General features: G+C 44.7%; 1 protein-coding gene across 3 annotated transcripts in view; it reads left to right on the forward strand.

Annotated features, from left to right (window-relative positions):
• Positions 1-247: 247 nt before the first annotated feature.
• The window catches only part of ATP1A1 (ATPase, Na+/K+ transporting, alpha 1 polypeptide), a 33,995-nt gene continuing 15,265 nt past the window's right edge, over positions 248-18,977 (forward strand). The window contains exons 1-8 of one of the 3 annotated variants that reach the window (XM_006874800.1): positions 248-596; positions 13,380-13,484; positions 14,425-14,484; positions 16,621-16,824; positions 17,383-17,496; positions 17,833-17,967; positions 18,057-18,174; positions 18,628-18,896. In XM_006874800.1, coding sequence (XP_006874862.1) covers positions 585-596; positions 13,380-13,484; positions 14,425-14,484; positions 16,621-16,824; positions 17,383-17,496; positions 17,833-17,967; positions 18,057-18,174; positions 18,628-18,896 — 1,017 coding nt within the window. In that variant the 5' untranslated portion in view covers positions 248-584. Of the gene's footprint in view, positions 597-13,379; positions 13,489-14,424; positions 14,489-16,620; positions 16,825-17,382; positions 17,497-17,809; positions 17,968-18,056; positions 18,175-18,627; positions 18,897-18,977 lie in introns of those variants that run through there. The other 2 variants (XM_006874801.1, XM_006874802.1) reach the window with 2 other exon arrangements.

An 18,977-nucleotide genomic window follows, 5' to 3' on the forward strand; every position in this document is an offset into this window, starting at 1 on the left:
CTGCAGACCTGGCGTCCTGCAAAGCAGGCGGGTCATGAAGGACAGCGGGAGGAGGGGCGTGAGAGCTGCTGCGACCTCCCGGGACGTGGCCACACGCCCCCCTCTCCCCCGCCCCCGGGCCCGGGCCCAGCGGCCTCCTGCCAGGAGCCCCGACTGGCCGCAGCCGGAGCGGCCCTAGCCAGAGAGTGGGGCTTGGGCGGAGGCGGAGCCAGGCTTGGGGCCGGTGTCAGGTTGCTCCGGTAACGGTGACGTTACGTAGCGTGGGCGGGGCCAGCATGCAGGTTTGTATTTTAGGAAGTGAGGAGGAGGTGCCGGCCCGAGCTGCGGCGGGGTCTGGGGCGCAGAGCAGTGGCGGGAGGAGGCGGACACGTGGCAGCAGCAGCGGTAGCAGCCCCAGCGGCGGCGGCAGCGACGGCGGCATCAGCCTGAGCCCCAGCTGCCCTCCTTTCCTCCCGCCCCGCGGCAGCCCTAGCTCCCTCCTCTCCGCTCCCCCGGCCCCGCTTGCTCGGCCGGGAGCTGCTCTTTTCTTTTCTATTTGATTTTCAAGCGACCGGACCCGGCGCGGGGCACAGACCACCGCCACCATGGGGAAGGGGGTGAGTGTCGCGCTCCCGGGAATGGGCGCGGGGAGCTCCGCAGGGAAGGAGGAGGAAGACAAGGAAGTCAGTAGGGCGCCTGCGGCCAGGGTTTAGCGGAGGAGGAGGAAGCAACGCCGCGCGGAATAGGTTGGCAGAGCAGCGAGGCTTAAAAGACGACGCACTTTGGAAATGGAGGGAGCGCAGTAATGGGGGAGGGAGCGGAGGGAGGCCGCGCAAAGCGCTGTGTGGACCCCGAGAGGCGCTCGGCAACCCTGGAGAAGGGGCTGCGGGCCGCCGGGGCGGAGCGCCGAGCGGGCCCGGGACCCTGGCTGCTGGGCTTCTTGTGGAAGCCAGTGGACCAGGAGGACAAGGGCGCGCGGCAGATGGGCGGCCCGGGAAGGAGCCGGTAGACGGCGGCATCCCCGAGCCGGTGTCTCCTCCCTCCCTTCGCCCGCCATCACCTCCCATCTCTTCTCCTTCCTTTTTCCCTCCGCCCTCCGTGCCCAGAGGAAGGGCGCGCTCCTCCCCTTCCCTTGGGGCCCTCCGCCCGCCCGGCTCCCGGCCGCTCGGGCCCCCTCCAAGGTTGCAGTTCCCGCGGCGGGCCGGGTGCCCGCGGGGTTTCCGAGGCGGGGGCAGCCGCAGACTCGAGGCTCATCTTCGGGAGGTGCTGGGGCTTAGCCATCTCCCGCAGAGGCGTCCGCCCTCCCCCAAAGAAAAAACTGGCTTCCCTTTACAGTGGAGCCGGTTAAGCGGGCTGGTGCCAGAAAGGGTGTGTCTTCACTGCCCTAAGATGGCCTTTAAGGTATACTTTTGAGAGCTTTTATGAACCACTTTTCATAAAAACACGGGATGTACCCGGAACAAGTGGAGTTGTCATCTGAAGCTCTTGACTATGGTGGGCGGGAGTTTGAAGGGTTGAACCTTGGCCAACCAAAAAGAGGACTGGAGGCTTCAGGCAGAGCAGTTCCGTTGTATGTGGTAGGAATGCCATCGCCAACTAACCGAAGAGCTATCTTTAAAGGAAATGAGGGATCTCAAGGGCAAATGAGTGGCATGGGGTGCTATGGAAATACCATAACACATTTAACAACCATTTCCGTAGCCAGAGCTGGGATTGCCAGTAACCACTGCAGAAAACTGGGTCTCAGGGAATATAAGAAACAATGTTTAAGAAAAACTTACACAATAGCCCCCCAAAGTAACAATTTGGGTTACAAATGATCAGGTCACAACACTCCTGGGGCACAGATTCCCCAGGTTTAGCACTTTGCCTGACACTCTTAGGTCTTTGAAGGTCGCTGCTTCCAGGCTCCTGTTGTGGATGGAGTGATGAGGGCAGGAAGAGGATGCGTCCTTTGAGCACTCTAAATGGATTTGAAGGAAGCAATACAAAGGCTTGGTCCTGGTAATGAGAAGTGGAACGCACAACTCGGCTCCCCTTTTTAAAAAGGATAAGATGTTGAGGGCTGGTCTGGGTCAGATAGCTTCAGGGCAAAGAGCTGAGTTGGGAGTCTCATTATTCCCAGGTATGGAGATAGGTTAGTGGCTTGTGCCATACCATCCAACCCTGGCCGTTCTTGTAAATAGGTTCTTTAAAGCTCATTTGTTTTCTCCATCTTCACCCCTCAAAAATTAATTTTCTGGAGGTAGAATTACTGATTTTGCAGGGGAAAGTAGACATAGATATGTACTTGGGCCTCTGAAGGTGAAGAGACTTGCTCAAGGTCAAATGGCTGATTAGTGACAGACCAGACGTCCCTGAATCCCCAATAGCTTGTGTTCTCACAAGCCTGGACATACAGTTTACTCCCTAACATTGTCTAATATGCAGGTATTTTTTCAGATGCAACTGAAGTGTTTGTGATATTGAATTAATGGGCCAGGAAAATGTTTGGGTAACTGAGCTATTCCTGTATAGCTATCTCTTTCATAACCACTGCATACATGTACAGTAGTGGTAAAGATCGCAACACACCTTGATGTAAGTAGCTGGTGGAAGTTTAGCCCAGCTCTATTATGGAACTTCATATTACCACAAATTATCTAGTGGCTAGCAAACCCGAAATTGAATTACAATTGGTTAACCTGATAATGCAGATTGTCTACTGGGTTATATTCAGTATTTGGGATACCTTATACACAAGGAGCTCTGGTAACGTAGTGGTTATGAATCTGGCTGTGAACCTCAAGGTCAGCAGTTCAAAACTACCAGCTGTTCTGCGGCAGAAAGATGAAGCTTTCTGCTTTGGTAAAGATTTACAGCCTCGGAAACCCCACGGCACATAACAACAATACATTGTACACTACATTATGTGTGGTCATGATTCTTCTGTATAATGTCCCTTTTTGTCCTAGGTATTTGCTGGGATGATTGAAATGCTCAAAAGGATATTTTATGCTGAAATGTTGGGGATTTTTCCACATGGGGATTAAAATGTGGGTGGAGCAATGACTAAAGTCCTGCTGATAATTGGTTATAACCAGGAAGCCTGTCCTGGTAGCTAATTTTTAAGGTCATTGTTAAGGGTTTTTTTTTCTCCTTTTCATCTCAGTTTGAGGCCTAGGTTTTGATATTGAAGATGATTTTGTATCTCCTTTTAAAAAAAAAAATCTAAGTCTCACATTTTTGATAGAAAAATGAAAGAACAGCTCTTGCTGAATCATTCCTGGATGAAATAGGATTTTGTCCTCGTTCTTCCTGCCCCCCCCCCTTTTTTTTTTTTCCCTTACTGGGTGTTTTTACTAATGACTTGGCTTAAGCCCTTGACTAGGCCTGCCACCCACAACTACTTAGCTCACCAAAAGTACACACCATAACTGTTTAGAAATGCAGGAAACTTTCCAGTTTTCTTCAGTTTATGAAAGATGGAGGTGTGGGGGAAGGGTGGTATCATCAGATCTTTTACTGCAGTTTTGATTCGGTTTGAATATTAACTTAGTTACTTAGAAAGTAATCCTATCTTGTAGCTAGTGATTTAAAGAGGGCTGGAGGGGGAGAAAAGGTTCAGGTAAAGGTTGCGTAAGGGATCCACATGTCAGCAGAAATCCTGATTGTACGGTAGCATTATCAGCTGCCCTTTTGGTTCTCAACTTGAAAGTGTCACTGAATACTCTCTGGCTGCTATAAAACAAGTACTTTAGACTCAAAATGTTTGTAAGGCAGAGTCCTTAGGGTGGATAGTTGCCCGGGAACTGGGCCTGGAGCAAGTGGAATGTTACCAGAGGAACTGGGAACTAGCACCAACCAGCAAAGAATAGAGGTTGAGGTTGCATCACACCCTCTGGCTGTTAATTGTTCCTTGTGTTAACCATGTAACAGTTCCCTGCCTGCCTGTTGGGTTCTTTTTGTACCCTCTTAGGAGGGTGTATCCCTTTTTGGTATCTTACTGTTGGTTAATTTATAGTGTTCTGTGCCAGTAAATTTGTAACCCTGCAGTGACTCACCTTTTGGTGGGAGGGTAGGAATGGGGGAGGTCTGCATCAGAAATCTGAGTAAGATGAAGAGAGAGCTAAACCTGACACGGGAAAATAAATTTCTTGTTCACTTAGAATGAACAAGAAACTTTAATAGCCAAAATAGTTTTTGAAGCCTTTGTATGGGAAAAAGATTGTGAGTTTCTTCATTTAAAAACACAAATAATAAAAGTTTCAGTTTCTCATTTGCCTCAAAGATAGACTATTCACCCTAAGGACCAAATGTAGTAACCTACTAGTTGTGTAGTGGTCATGCATCGGTCGGCTAGCCTCAGGGACAGCAGTTCGAAACCACCAGTTGTTCCTCAGGAGAAAGATGCTGTTTTCTGCTCCGGTAAAGATTTACAGCCTTGGAAACCCCATACAGAGTTGCTATGAGTTGGAACCGACCCCATGGCATACCACCACCACCATGTTTTATTTGGAGTCCTGGTGTGGTGCTTGCAGGATTCGCACTGGGCTGCTAACCACAATGTCAGCAGTTCAAACCCAGCAGTTTCTCCTTGGAAACCGTATACAGGGTTGATGGCACCTAACCACAACTTGTTCTGTTTGTTAAGTGAGTGCATTGCTAATATACATTGTATCTATTATTCAGGCTTAGAAAGTAACTGGAAATAAAAGAAGATATTAAAGCACTGGACTGTTCATCTCAAGGTCTGTGGTGCAAACCCACCAGGCGCTTCACAGAAACCCTGTACAAGGTCACTATGAGTCAGAACTGCCTCAGTGGCACTTAACAACAACAAAATCTTTATAGATCGTGGGCCTCCTATTCCTCAATTAGTCTTAAGACTTTTGAACAGAATATGACTTAATTTGTTGCTAAAATAACTAGAAAAGATGATTCTAAAGCAGTGATTTATAACAGTTCTGGAATGGGTTGTGAATAGGTGTCAAGTCTATGGTACTTTTAAAATGTGGAATTCTACCTTTTACTTTAGGAAGAATTCTTCAGGAGTCTAGATACATATTTTATTGGCTTTGTGGTTTAGGTTCAGCTCTCTCCATCTTGTCAGCTGTCATTGTTGAGAATTGTTATCTTTGCTCAACAATCAGATCTGTTGAATTCCATCATGAGCTCATCTACTTTCACTTTTCAAATAGAGGATTTATAATGATCACTTCCACATTTTAAAAATGGGTTTTTCAGGCTTTGTGATGGGAGGAGAAGACCTGGACATTTGTGCTGTGGTGGCGCTCTGCCAGCCAACCGGCCAGAAGAAGAAACAGGAGTGTCTGATCAGATGGGCTCACAGTAATCAGTGTGGTTGCATTTGGACAGCAAAGCTCTAGGCAGAATGTTTCCCCAACCCAGCCAGAGCTGTCCAGTTCTAGATTACACCAAAAATACATGTCCACTAAGTGATAATGGGAGGTAAAGAGAACTTCAAAATCCACTGTCATTATTTTTCTAAGCTCATATATTTTTGGAAAAGTAGACGTAACCAAGCCAGGTTTGAACTTTCTCACGTTGCTATGAACTGAGTGGATGAGAGGAAGTGTGTTCTTTGGCTGGAATCTGAGAGGAAGACTGTTCTTTGCGTATGACTCACCTCATTAGTTGTGCTGAAATCTGTTGTCAGGAATCTGTGAGAAGTTCTTTACATCCATTTGATGTTTGGGGTAGCAAATGCTGTGAGAAAAGAGTGCTGGGTTTGGCACTGTACGATAAGCAATGGAGTACTAAACTCAAAGTCAGTGGTTCAGGCCCACCAGCTGCTTCTCAGAAACCCTATACAGGGCCTCTATAACTTAGCTCAACAGCAGTTAACAATAACCACTACCACCCTGCTATTTTTCTCTGTGGTTGGGTTTCAACTTGGATCCTGAGCCAAGGGCTTTTTGGCCAATAGACCTCATTCCCTAGTTTCTTTGTGTTTTTACAATGAATTGGATCTGAGCATTATCTCTGCATCTGGTTCTATTCAAACCCTGTTTAGTAACAAATATTGGCTGCTTTCTGTTGGTGATCCCATCAAGTTGAATCTTGGTGGGCTGGCTGTGCCTTTGTCTCATCTTGTGTGAAGGCCTGATAATATCAGCACAGTGTCCAGTTTTGTCAATCAGTGGGCCTTTGGTGCTTATCTTGCCAGTTTGTTATCATATTAAGGGCAGGGCTCCCCCATGTGTCTTTTGGGGATTTTTTGTGTTTTCTTTTACCTTCCAAAGATGCTTCTATATCCATATTTGTTTTCCTGTTTTTTTGTGTGTTGGTTGGGCTTTCTGCAACCTTTTCCCTCTTCCACCTGGCCACTTTTCTTCCCATCCCAGGTTTCCTGTTGGCTGCCAGGTGAGGAATGACAAGTCTGTGGAGAAGGAAGCCTTGTGCCACTTACTAACCTGTTGTCACTGAAGCGGGCATCTTTTGTGCAGCACAGAAGAATGAGCAGGCTAAATGAAAACAAGGGCCAGGGGTCAGCAAGCGGGGGCTGTTAATAGCAAGAGGCAGACGTTCTTAAATTCCACATAACCCAAGTGTCTAATGTAGAGGTTGATTACTGCATTGAAAAAAACTTGAGTTCTTGTGTTTTTGAAATAAACTGGGGCGACAAAGCACATTATTAGGAGGTAGTAAATCTAAATTCTATTGATTCTTTGGATAGCATAGAATGATCGTGGGTGTGGAATACCTCTAGCTGGTGGGGTGGGACTGGCTGACATGAAGAAATGAGGGAAACGCACTGGCTAGAGTTCTGGCTGTTTTCTTTGTCCCCTGCTAGGCTGTTGGGCTGAAACCCAAGTTTGGAGATACCAACTAGGCTGACAAAGGGACCTACTGCTTGACCTTGCTAGATTGTTTCCCAGCATGCTACATGTTTAGGCCAGAGAGAGGTTATGAAGACATGGCAGTCCTGAGGTCACCTCCTCTGCAAAGGGAAGGAAAGCTTCCCCCTGTAGTGAAGGTGTCAACCACCGGGGGCCCTGCAGGCATTGCTACAGTGTGTTCCCCTCAACCCAGTCATCTTTTAGCCTGTTTTCTCACTCAAAAATTAAACAACAGTCATTTAAGAACAAATGGAGGTGTTAGGAATTAGGCAATACCAATTCTTGAATTAGACTTTCTTTATTTTAACTGATAAAATTAAATGAAAAATACCCCAAGTGAAGTATTGTTTTGTTTTGGTTTTGTCCTTTATTTTTTAAGGTTTACTACAAGATTTTCAAGAGTACAATATGGCAGTAATTTGTTAAAGCCAAGTTAGTAATAACATTTGTAACATTTTCGTATATATATTTGTTGTTGTTATGTGCCGAGGAGTGGGTTCTGACTCATAGCGACCCTGTACAGGGTTTCCGAGGCTGGAAATCTAAATCTTTACGGGAGCAGAAAGCCTCAATCGTTCTCCCGCGGAACAGCTGGTAGTTTCGAGCTGCTGACCTTGCTGCTCACAAACTGATTCGTAACCCCTATGCTTACCAGAGCTCCTTCATATATATATATATATATACACACACACACACACACACACACACACACATTAAATTATTTAGTAATTATTTAATAGTATGTTTTTAGGTAGAGTTATCAAAGTTGCTTATTTTTTAAAGGAGCTCTGGTAGTGTAGTGGTTACGAATTGGGCTACTAACCTCAAGGTCAGCAGTTCGAAGCTACCAGCTATTACGCGGGAGAAAAATGAGGCTTTCTGCTCCCGTGAAGATTTACAGCCTTGGAAACCCTGTGCAGGGTCACTATAAGTCGGAACTGACTCCACAGTACTTACCAACAACAAGTATGTTCTTGTTACCTGCCATTGAGTCAGCTCCAACTCATAGAGAACCTGTATAGGGTTTGCTAGTAGTAGCTAGGTGGTCTTGATCTGCCAGCCTCTTGGTTGGCAGTCCAGTGCTGATCCTATCGCACCATACCAGGATCCAGGAAGATTGGAAAGCACACACATATCCCTTTAATAATAATAACAATGCAGAGCTATAGTACAGACTGTGCAATGCCCTAGACAACCAGCAAGTGCAGAGACTATTCTGTAGCTTTGCTACAAAGACTGAATTTGTCAGATTGTATTCTGAGGTGACATTTCTACAACCCTCTTGGTCATCTTAGACATGGGATGCATGTAGGCAGTTTATTTCCTCTGTTCGTTTGTTTGTAGGTTTTGAAGCAGTACAGTCTTGTTTTCATATTTGTAATATTCTGTAGGTTCTTTCATGGTTATGCCAAGCATTATTTCCATTGTATGGATGACGAAGCTTGAGGTGACTTGTTCAAGGTTCAAGATCCTGTAGTTGACTACAACACAGCTACAATGACTTGGGGCTGACATGAAAGCACTGTCAACAACCCCTGTCAAAAGAGAGTCGGAATCTTGGCAACAATCTTGTGGGCTTTCAGGTGCCCTCTAGGCCTGTTCAGCAGGGATTTCAGAAGGCTAAAGAACTCTGGAACGTTGTGCTGATGTGGTGGGAACTCTGGCCAGAAAATCCAATCCGTAGCACACAATTGAGAAAGCCATCTGAGCTGCCCAGATAGTCACGGAGGCTAAAGTGGTGGTGGTATTGGTGGCAGTGGCAGTTTGTTCAAATTTCAAGTGACATACTTTTGCATGGAAATTTCTCAACTTTCTTGAACTTGTGGGTGTGTGTGGGTTTTTTTGACTGCTTATTTTAGGATAATTTTCTTTCTCTGTTCCCATTCACCATCCTTCCTTTAAAACTGTTTTTGCTGAAAAAAGAGGAAGGCGTATCTTAGCCCTAGTAGGTCTCAAGGCCGCCTCACTCACACAACGTGAGAATGTTTAAACCTTGGCATCTCCTGTCAAGAGTTTTCTTACCTCCTGGGCACCCTTTTTTTTTTTTGTCTTCTACCCAAATCACATGATACATAACTCATAGTGAATCTTGGAGGAGTTGGGATCCTTGGGCAGTGCAGGCTGAGGTAATGACACATCTTAAGCTGTGTCACACTGGGCAAGCCCGTCACTTACTGTGACTTCCCTGTTTCCAAATTTGGATGAGGGGTGGGGGAGCCCAACTTCACTTCATTTTCACACGTAGCCCTTTTGAAAAGGACATGAGTGTATATACCTACTTTCACTTGTAGACATCCTCAGATTCCAAAGACCAGGTATCTGGGGAAAATCAGCATTCTGCTCAAGTAGAGTAAGGCCACGTGATCTGAGTGCTTTATGGCCGGCAGTGTGACGATCCTGCAGGGCCCCCCTCATCTGCCACCATCCTCTGCTCAGCCCCCTATGCTGTGCACCCACAGGGGACGGCTGCCCAGTCTTCCAGAGCCAGGTGACCTAAGCACTGTCCCCCTCTCCATCCTTGGGATACCTCCCTGTCCTGCCATTATCAATATTTTCAGAATACAGGTGGCCCTGGCTTATCCCCTCAACGGCCCCCAAACACCCCTGGTGGCATTGTTTGGGGTCCTGGGCAGGAGGGCCTAGGCACCTAAGACTGTTAGCCCACACCTGGTATCTGACCTTGACCTTAAACTGCAGCTGCTATCGGCCACTCACTCACTGACCCCAGCCCAGGTTGGGCTACACAGATACCACTACACTGACATGGGGTACCAAAGGTTTTGGGTACCTGAGTGTCCTGTTGTCTTAGGCTCCTGACTTAGTCTTGAAGCCTCTCAGGTCCAGGAGCTGGGGCCAGACCATAAGCTCTTGCTTCCTTCCTCCCTTCTAAGGACGGCTCACCTGGCCCACCTTCGGGATTCCTGTCTACCACAGCCCTGTGGTCTTAGCCCAGGGAGAACCCAGGACTTGCCTCGGCAGTGCCGTTCCCACTGCCGCACCTATAGAGCTGCCTGGCACCCTGACTGTGTCTTCAGGAGGCTGCTCCCCATCTCCCCTCCCAAGTGGTGAAACATGATATTATATGAGCTTGTTTCCTCTCTGTGTTAAAGCAGGGTCTACCAGACCCTGCCAGGGACCTGGGCATTCGTTATGCTAGAGGTAGGTGGTTAAGGAATAGTTTTTGTTTTTACTTTTGTCATAAATGCAAAATGCCAGGTATCCAGTGAGAAGTGTGGGTGTATTTTGGACTTCCATAGTGCCTTTCCTCAGTGGAACACAATGGAAATTAATTACTCCCCCATCCTCTGTAGGGGTATGGAAGGTAATCCGAGTCTTTTAATTGCAAAAGTAAGAATTGAGCATCTTCAAGTGGGAAGGTCAATTGAGGAAACACCCTTTGCCTTAACTTTTTTTTTTTTTTTTTTGCTTAACTGTTTTTCCCCAAAAGCTTTTAGGAGAAATAGCAGAAGAAAATATTTTTACCTGCTTTTGTCTTGCTTTTACATATTGTTTCTGCACGCACACATACACACCACTAAACATTCACACATAGACAAAGACAAAAATTTCCTGCTTTGATACTGTAGTACAGAAACTAAAAGGTACTCCCCTGGTTCCTGCCAGAGTAAACTTAGTACTACTGCTTTCCTGTGGGGGAAGGAGTGAATTCTATAGGCTGCTTGATGCTTCTACTAAACAAGTTGTTGTTAAGTACCATGGAGTCGGTTCCGACTCATAGTGACCCTGCACAGGGTGTCCAAGACTATAAATCTTCACAGGAGCAGAAAGCCTCATCTTTCTCCCACAGAATAGCTGGTAGTTTCGAACTGCTGACCTTGATTGAGGTTAGTAGCCCAATTCATAACCACTACACTACCAGAGCTCCTTTAAAAAATAAGCAACTTTGATAACTCTGCCTATTAATATTTCCCATGGATCTTTTACAAATGGCCTCATTTAATTAAAACTGTGCCTCATATGCAAGGAATCAATGAGGAAAGCCCCCAAATAACTTTGCCATTGATAACTGTGAAGCTGCAGGCAAGGCATTTGTTTTGCAAATGGGGATAAAACTTGGGAAGATGTCCAAGGCTTAACTGCTTGCATAATTTTCTCCCCTCTGTTGAAGAGGTAACTATTGGAAGTAGGAGAATACCCAAAGAAGCCTACAGATGGTGAGACAGAGAGATTTTAACTGATTTTCATATATTTAAATGTATTTTAATCATACTCAAGTTGCTTTAAAGAGAATTCATGGACTGCAAATTCAGTTTGAACTGCAATGTCAGCGGCTCACCAGCTGCTCCTCAGAAACTCTGTGGGTCAGAACCAACTCGATGGCACTTAACAACAACAATAACAATTCAAAAAATGAATACAGACTGGCTGCATAAGTCTCTCAGTGATAGTGTTTTTGAAATGAATTTTGAGTGTTGCGCTTTCCCATGAAATGCATGAGGGAAGTAAAGTACTCCTTTGGGTAGGCGGCCCTGTCTTTCTATTTCTTTGTCTGTTGCGTTCCTTTTGTGCATGTGAGAGAGAGACAGATTATTTTCCATTTTCAGTCTGGCACCAGGCCTGTCTGCAACGAGGTACTTACAAATGTAGTTGCTCCACAGTGGAGAGAATGACAAGAATGTTGACTATCTTTAGACCTGCTTCATTCTTGACAGATAAGATAGAAACTAAAGAAGACCTCCACTCTTTGTTGGGAAAAGTTAGTCAAGCAACACTGCCAACAGGCCCTTAGAGGGTGAACCATGTGAACAATAATATAAACATGTGGGCAGCTGATGTGGAACAAGAGTTTTCTTTGGACTCTTGAGGGTATTTTCAAATTCAAATGAATAAATCGTATGTGTTGTTGTTGTTAAGTGCCATTGAGTTAGTTTCCAAAAAGGCAACTGGTGGATTTGAACTGCCAGCCTTGTGGCTAGCAGTTCAGTGCTAATGCTACAGCATCCCACCAGAACTCCAGATAATTGGTGTACTTGTAACCATTATCAACGGTCTAATTTTCATTTTAGCATAGTATGATTTTTAAACTGAACAGAAAAATTCCCTCTTTTGCTTTGCTGCTGTTAAGTGCCGTCAAGTTGGTTCCGACTCATAGTGACCCCATATAGGGTTTACAAGAAGCACCTGGTGGATTTGAATTGCCGACCTTATGGTTAGCTATCCAGTGTTAATCCTACAGTACCACATCAGGACCCCACATTTTGCTGTTTGTTGTACTGTCAAGTTGGTTCCAACTCATAGTGACCCTGTATAGGATTTCCAAGGAGCAGCTGATTGAGTTTGAACCACTGACCTGGCTGTCCAGTGCTTATCCTACAGCGCCAGTTTTTCCTGTAGTAGCTACTCATTAATATATTTCTAAAGGAGTCCTGGTGTGGCGCCAGACTTGCAAAGCCGTTTGAACTGCAAGATTAGCGCTTCAAGTTCACCAGATGCTCCTTGGAAACCTTGTACAGGGTTGTTATGGGTTGGAACTGACTTGATGGCACTTAACAACAAAGGAGTCCTTGTGTGGCACTATGGGTTAATGCGCTGGACTACAAGGTAGGTTTGAACTGCAAGGTCGGCAGTTCAAGCTCACCCGCCGCTCCTCAGAAACCCTATTCAGGCACTTAACAAAAACAATGAGGGTGAGCCAAGAGATAGTGCATCTCAGAAGATGCACAAAAAATAAGAGTAATAGTACCACATGCCACCTCTTTTAAGAAAATCACTAATATTTACTTGGTTTGCCATTCTTAAATTGTCCTTGTTGTGGGAGGCATCTCATGGGGGGAGGTGAGAGGCCTCTCTCTTCTACTGTCTGAGCTTTGGAGCACTGAGTTCAGCCTTTTAAATGGGGTGAGGGAGTGGAACAATCTAAATTTAAACTATAGAATCAATGTTTTCTTTAAAAATTGTTCCAGTTTTCAAGAGGCGTAGGTGGATCCTGTGAATTGTGTGATAATGCACATGCTTTTCCAACATCCTGCTTATGTCAAAACATTTTCAGTGATTTTCATTTTGGGGGTTTTATTTTCAGGCTGCAGAATCGGGGTGGGGACCTTCTTTGTGTTATTTAAGAAAGTTTAAGGGCTTGGTTACTTTGGGAAAAAAAAAGAGAAAAAGGTCAGTGCTCTTAAGTGAATATTTAAAGATATTTAAATTTGATAACATCTTTGCAAAGCTAAGAATTTAAACACAAGTGCCATGCTGTTGTTGATGTTAATAATGGAAAGATAGTTTCATTCTTTCCAGTGGAGGGTTTTGGCAGCACACCCCTGATAGAGCCACGAGGGAGAGGTTATGGCAGGGCCCACTCAGAGGCCTGCCATGACTTTCCCTCTAGCTTTAATGCCCTTGGATAGAGATTGACAGTATTAGCAATAGACTGCATTCCTTAATACAAAGCATAAGCACATTGAATTTTCATGAATTATCCCAGTGACTGTTTAGAGGACGGCTATCTTCAAAGCTACCAAAATCCCTTGCAGTAAAATCGTCATTTGTGAGATGGTATTTATAATTGACAATCAATCCTACCCCGCATTCCTCCTGTAGGTTGGACGTGATAAATATGAACCTGCAGCCGTTTCAGAGCATGGCGACAAAAAGAAGGCCAAGAAAGAGAGGGACATGGATGAGCTCAAGAAAGAGGTTTCTATGGTAAGTGCTGGGTGGGAGGGGTGTTTTTTTTTTAATCACATCTTTGAGGATAAAAGACTTCTTCCTATTTTTCAGTGAGAGACTTCCTTTATTTTTAAAGTAAAGAGATCAGAGCAAGTAAGAGATACAGAGGGTGATACTGAAAATTTTTGCTTTCAAAGCTGTTAAGGTTTGAAAAGGTTAATAATTCTGACCATAACTGAAAATCTAGGCTATGGAAGCCACCTCCAAAGACTCAACCTGTGTGAGAATTGTTCTTTGAGCATGTTGAGAGTGGTCAGTGACTGGTGAAGGACATCATGCTTGGTAAAGTGGACGGTTACCAAAAACAAGGAAGACCCCCAGTGAGATGGATGGACACAGTAGCAGCAGGAGTGGGCTCAAGCTTCACATGACTCTGGAGATGGCACACGACTGCGCAGTGTTTCGTTCTGCTGTGCATAGGGTTGCTTTCAGGTTGAGTCAGAGCTTTCTTGATGGCACCTAACACAAAAGGCCTCCTGGTGCTGCACTGTAAAGTCAGCATTGGACTTTGAACCACACAAAGTCAGCAGTTCAAACACACCAGCTGCTCCTTAGAAAAACCCTATAACAGGGTCACTATGAGTTGGAACCGACCTAATGGCACTTTACAACAACAACAACAACAGCAGTAAGAATAAGGATCTGTCTAGTGCCTGAAGAAGGCAAATGAGGTTTTACTAGGTTTCAGTGTGTGTTTGAGTTTTTCAGTATTGATGGTAGATTTCTATCCTGTAGACCAACCATCCTTAGGTTAAAAGTACATCAACTTCTACATGAAGGAAAAATTTTAGTGATAGTGTAATGAGGATTCATGATAGTACTAATAGTATTAACAATAATATTGAATATCAATACTAATTAATCCTTGTTTATGCTACATTCTTTAATTCTCTCTCTGTTGTTTTTTTCCACATAGGATGACCATAAACTTAGTCTTGATGAGCTTCATCGCAAATACGGAACAGACTTGAGCCGAGTACGTTCTAAGTTGAACCTTGCTTTACACACTTCTGATCTCCCTCTGAAGCCCTGGTGTGGCACTGTAGCATAAACACTGGACTGCTAACAGCAAGACTGGCAGTTCAAATCCAGCAGCCACTCCCTGGAAAACCCTATACAAGTTCGCTATGAGTCGGGACCTACTGCACCACACAACACAACAATGACAGCAATCTCCCTGTATCTTGGGGGAGGACTGTAGGAACTACCATCTGAATACCTACTGTGTGACAAGCACAGAGTATGGGCTTTTCCATGCTACTATTCGGTTTTCCCTGGAGTGGGCAGTGTTTTCAAGAGCCTGTGATTGGAGTGCCAGGATTTGAATCTGAACGACTCTGTGAACTTTCGCCAGTCTTCTTTCTGTGGCTGTTAAATTGAGTTGAATATTTCAGTTCATTGACTCAGATTCAGATTTTTGTGCTTCCCCCAGTTAGATCATTGCAGTATGTCAGACGTAGGTTGTTCTATCATTATTTAGAAACCTGTTCTACACACAACACAAATAACAATGTGTTGTGTATACTTGTTATCTAGGGGGTTTTGATAACTAAATTTTCTCTAGACAATATAAAAGTCAGCATTTAGCAATGGGGTTCATTATTTCTTTACACTTCCTAAAACTTAAATGCCAAGCTAATGCCTAGCTTACTAAAACAGGCAGTTTCCTGCATTCAAAGACAGGAGGTTGTGACTCTGCGAAGAATGAGCTAACAGTTGCCCACTGAATGCCAGACAGCCTCTAAGTGCATTACAGCCCTGAGTTGTTACTAGACTCTTGTAAAGCATGTTCTCGGTGATCCTAAGCCAGTTACTCAGATGCTGTGCGTGTTTTTTCTTACTTGTAATCAATTGGAGTTAAAATAGCCAAAACAATTTGTCATAAGCACATTAAAGCTTTTAATTCAGTGTCTATTGTGTAGACTGGGCACCAGTGTTTTTTCATCCTATCTGGGGATGATAACAACATGAGGGTGAAGGCACCAGAGAGTCCTAAGTAATTCCTTGTTTCCGTCCCCTTACTGGTTGATTTTTTTCTTCCCCCTTTCCTCGTCATCTGTAGCTTATGCCAACATAAAAAAAAATCACACAGATACCAAATAAATCAATTTTTTTTTTCTTGAGTTGGTATTTTGGTAGTGTAAAAGTACGTAATCTTTATTCCTCTTTTAATAGGAGTGTGGTGCTGAGGGCTAATGAGTCAGACTGCAAAGTTGTTTGAACTGCAAGATTGGTAGTTCAAGCTCACCAGCTGCTCTCTGGAAACCCTGTACAGGGTCTCTATGGGTTGGAATTGATTCACTGGCACTTAACAACATATATCCAACTGTCTGCTGTCAATGACTTTTTTTTTTTTTTTTGTCATTGGCAAAATGTCAATACCATTTCAACAATTTCTATATGTGCTATTCAGTGACATTGAATCACCAATTTGATACCATGTAGATAGATACTTAAAAATCACTGCTAGCAGCTCTTGGTCTTGAGGCTTATTAGCATATAGGGCACTAGTCCGTTGGATTTTTCCATGAATACTTTTCACACTGGACAGGTTTACTGGGGGCTAGCTAAAACATGCACATCTCTGAGCCCTTGCCCCTCAGGCAAATGCTCTAATTACCATAGAAAGCTTTAAGTTCTAGACTTACAACTTGGCTGTTAAAACCCAAAAAGCAAAAAGTTGTTGGACTCTAGATGAGAGTTTTTTTGGTCTCCTTTTGTTGTGTAGACTTTTCTCCTCTTCTCAAAAGATGTGTGGTGCACAGAAAACGCCAAGCTTTAAATATGAAATACTGAATCAGTTTGTTTAAAATATATCTTTTTGGGAGCAAGGTAATTTGACATGAGTCATTTGAGCCAAAACTTAAAAGAAACTAGATTGGATCAGAATGTATGTGTATTAAGTATATCTGTGTGGGTCCCTCAGAAAACTTGGTCCGTTTGCTTTAGCTATGGGGTGGGGTCGAAGGGGTGAGGGATATGCCACCAGGTTTTTACCTTGGCTCTTTAGCTTGGGAAATTTGGTTTCCTCACTAAATCACCTTTTGCACCTTTCTAGCTCTGGTAAGTGCTAGTGTATAGTGTGTCTCATTAGTATTCCTCTGCTTCTCAGGGCTTAACACCTGCTCGAGCCGCAGAGATCCTAGCCCGAGATGGTCCCAATGCCCTCACTCCCCCTCCCACTACTCCTGAATGGGTCAAATTCTGTCGGCAGCTGTTTGGGGGCTTCTCAATGTTACTGTGGATTGGAGCAATTCTTTGCTTCTTGGCTTATGGCATCCAAGCTGGGACAGAAGAGGATCCTCAAAATGATAATGTAAGTTTTATGGTCCTAGTTTAGACTGTCGTGTACCTATAAGGTGTCCTTTCAGTCTTTGCTTCCCACTTGTTTTCAGTAACCACTAGTTACTTGAGGGATTTAATCACTGGGGAAATTGGTGGCAACTGTTGCCTTCAAAGCCCAAGCATCCTTTCTTCATCTCAAGTGTCTTCTCCATCTCCCTTGTGGCTGCTCCTAGAAACTGGACTGATTGTGTTCTGCTGAGCTCCTGGTCCAAGTCCTTTTGCTGTTCCTTGGATGACAGAGCACAGCCTTTAGTGTTGGTATGCTGTGCTTGTCCAGAGATGTTTAGTAGCTAGTCTTCAAAAGTCACATGCTATTTGGAAAATGTCTTATTTAAAGAAGCAGGGTAGATGGGTTTATCAATATCCAGTTAATGCTCCAGTTGTACGTGTGACTAACTCCTTCTCAGCCTCCTGCATATGGACTTTGGAAAGAGAAACATGAGGTTTCTCTGTTTGATCAGTCAGATGTTGACTGCATGCTCCCAGTTCCTCACTAAGAATGCTTTGTAACGTGTTTGCTCCCTTCCAGCTCTACCTTGGCGTGGTGCTATCAGCTGTCGTTATCATAACTGGTTGTTTCTCCTACTATCAAGAAGCTAAAAGTTCAAAGATCATGGAGTCCTTCAAAAACATGGTTCCTCAGGTACCAAATGCTTTGTCCTTGTCCCATCTGATGACTTGACAGCCCCAAGAACATGGCTTTGCCTGGCTAAACTTTCCCAAGTATTGAATGACTGAATCCGAGAGATGATGCCTCTATCTTGAGCAAAAGAGAGAGTGCACAAAATGAGAGGACTGTTTGCTGGGTCACTGTTGTGCATGCTTTGTTAACTTGCATCGGTACAAGGATGACCTGTACCATTGTTAGGTATTCAGATAATGAGGATGTGAGATCAATCCAAAATTCCACAATATCCTCTCCCTATTGGAATCTGTTTTTATCCTGTTTGACGAAGAAAACCATTCTCCCCTTCCAAAGCAAGCCCTCGTGATTCGAAATGGTGAGAAAATGAGCATCAATGCCGAAGAAGTGGTCGTCGGTGATCTGGTGGAAGTGAAAGGAGGAGACCGAATCCCTGCTGATCTGAGAATCATCTCTGCAAACGGCTGCAAGGTAGAGGCTTCTCAAAAGAATCTGCTAATGAGCTCTGCTGATTGAGTTGAGCAGTGCAAGCTCACACACTGAACTTCTCTCACATACAGGTGGATAACTCCTCGCTAACTGGAGAATCAGAACCCCAGACCAGGTCTCCGGATTTCACAAATGAAAACCCCCTGGAGACGAGGAACATTGCCTTTTTTTCAACAAACTGTGTTGAAGGTAGACCATTTTAAGGCAGTATTCAGTACGACATGGTCTTTATCTTAGGCATTAGTCTAAAGTAAAGAACTTAGGGGAGTGGGAGAGGAAAACCCATGGACATGACTCTAGTTTGACTGGCTCCGATTCTGACAACTGTAGTGAAGCACAGAGCAGAGGTGGCGGTTCACTTGCTGGAAAAAAGCCTTGTAGCTGGTTTTCCTCTTCCTCCATCCACCTCCAGTGTACCTCTGCTATTGGCAATGCCCCTCAAGTCGGGTACTGGAGCTACTGTCCTCTTTGGATGACTAGAAATCCCTTTGCCCAAAGTCTGTTTAACACAAACAGTACAATTCAGCCAAGCAGCTGACCCTTAAAAACGTGTGTTTTTGTTGTCGTTTTTAAAACCATGCATTTTCTGTGGCTTCTTTCCAGTTAAAAATGGCCCCTTTCTCCCTCCCTTATTTTTTAAAGGCACTGCACGTGGCATTGTTGTATACACTGGGGATCGCACCGTAATGGGACGTATCGCCACACTTGCTTCTGGACTAGAAGGGGGTCAGACTCCCATTGCTGCAGAAATTGAGCATTTTATCCAGCTCATCACGGGTGTGGCTGTGTTCCTCGGTGTGTCTTTCTTCATTCTGTCTCTGATCCTGGAGTACACCTGGCTTGAGGCTGTCATCTTCCTCATTGGTATCATTGTAGCCAACGTGCCAGAAGGTCTGCTGGCCACTGTCACGGTAAGGCTTGGGGAGGTGAATGTAGCTCTTACTCAGATCCACATAATATTTGTGTAAGACTCATTCACTCTTCTGCTGGGC

The sequence above is a fragment of the Chrysochloris asiatica genome, unplaced genomic scaffold (assembly GCF_000296735.1).
Source record: "Chrysochloris asiatica unplaced genomic scaffold, ChrAsi1.0 scaffold00302, whole genome shotgun sequence".
Taxonomy (NCBI): Eukaryota; Metazoa; Chordata; class Mammalia; order Afrosoricida; family Chrysochloridae; genus Chrysochloris; species Chrysochloris asiatica.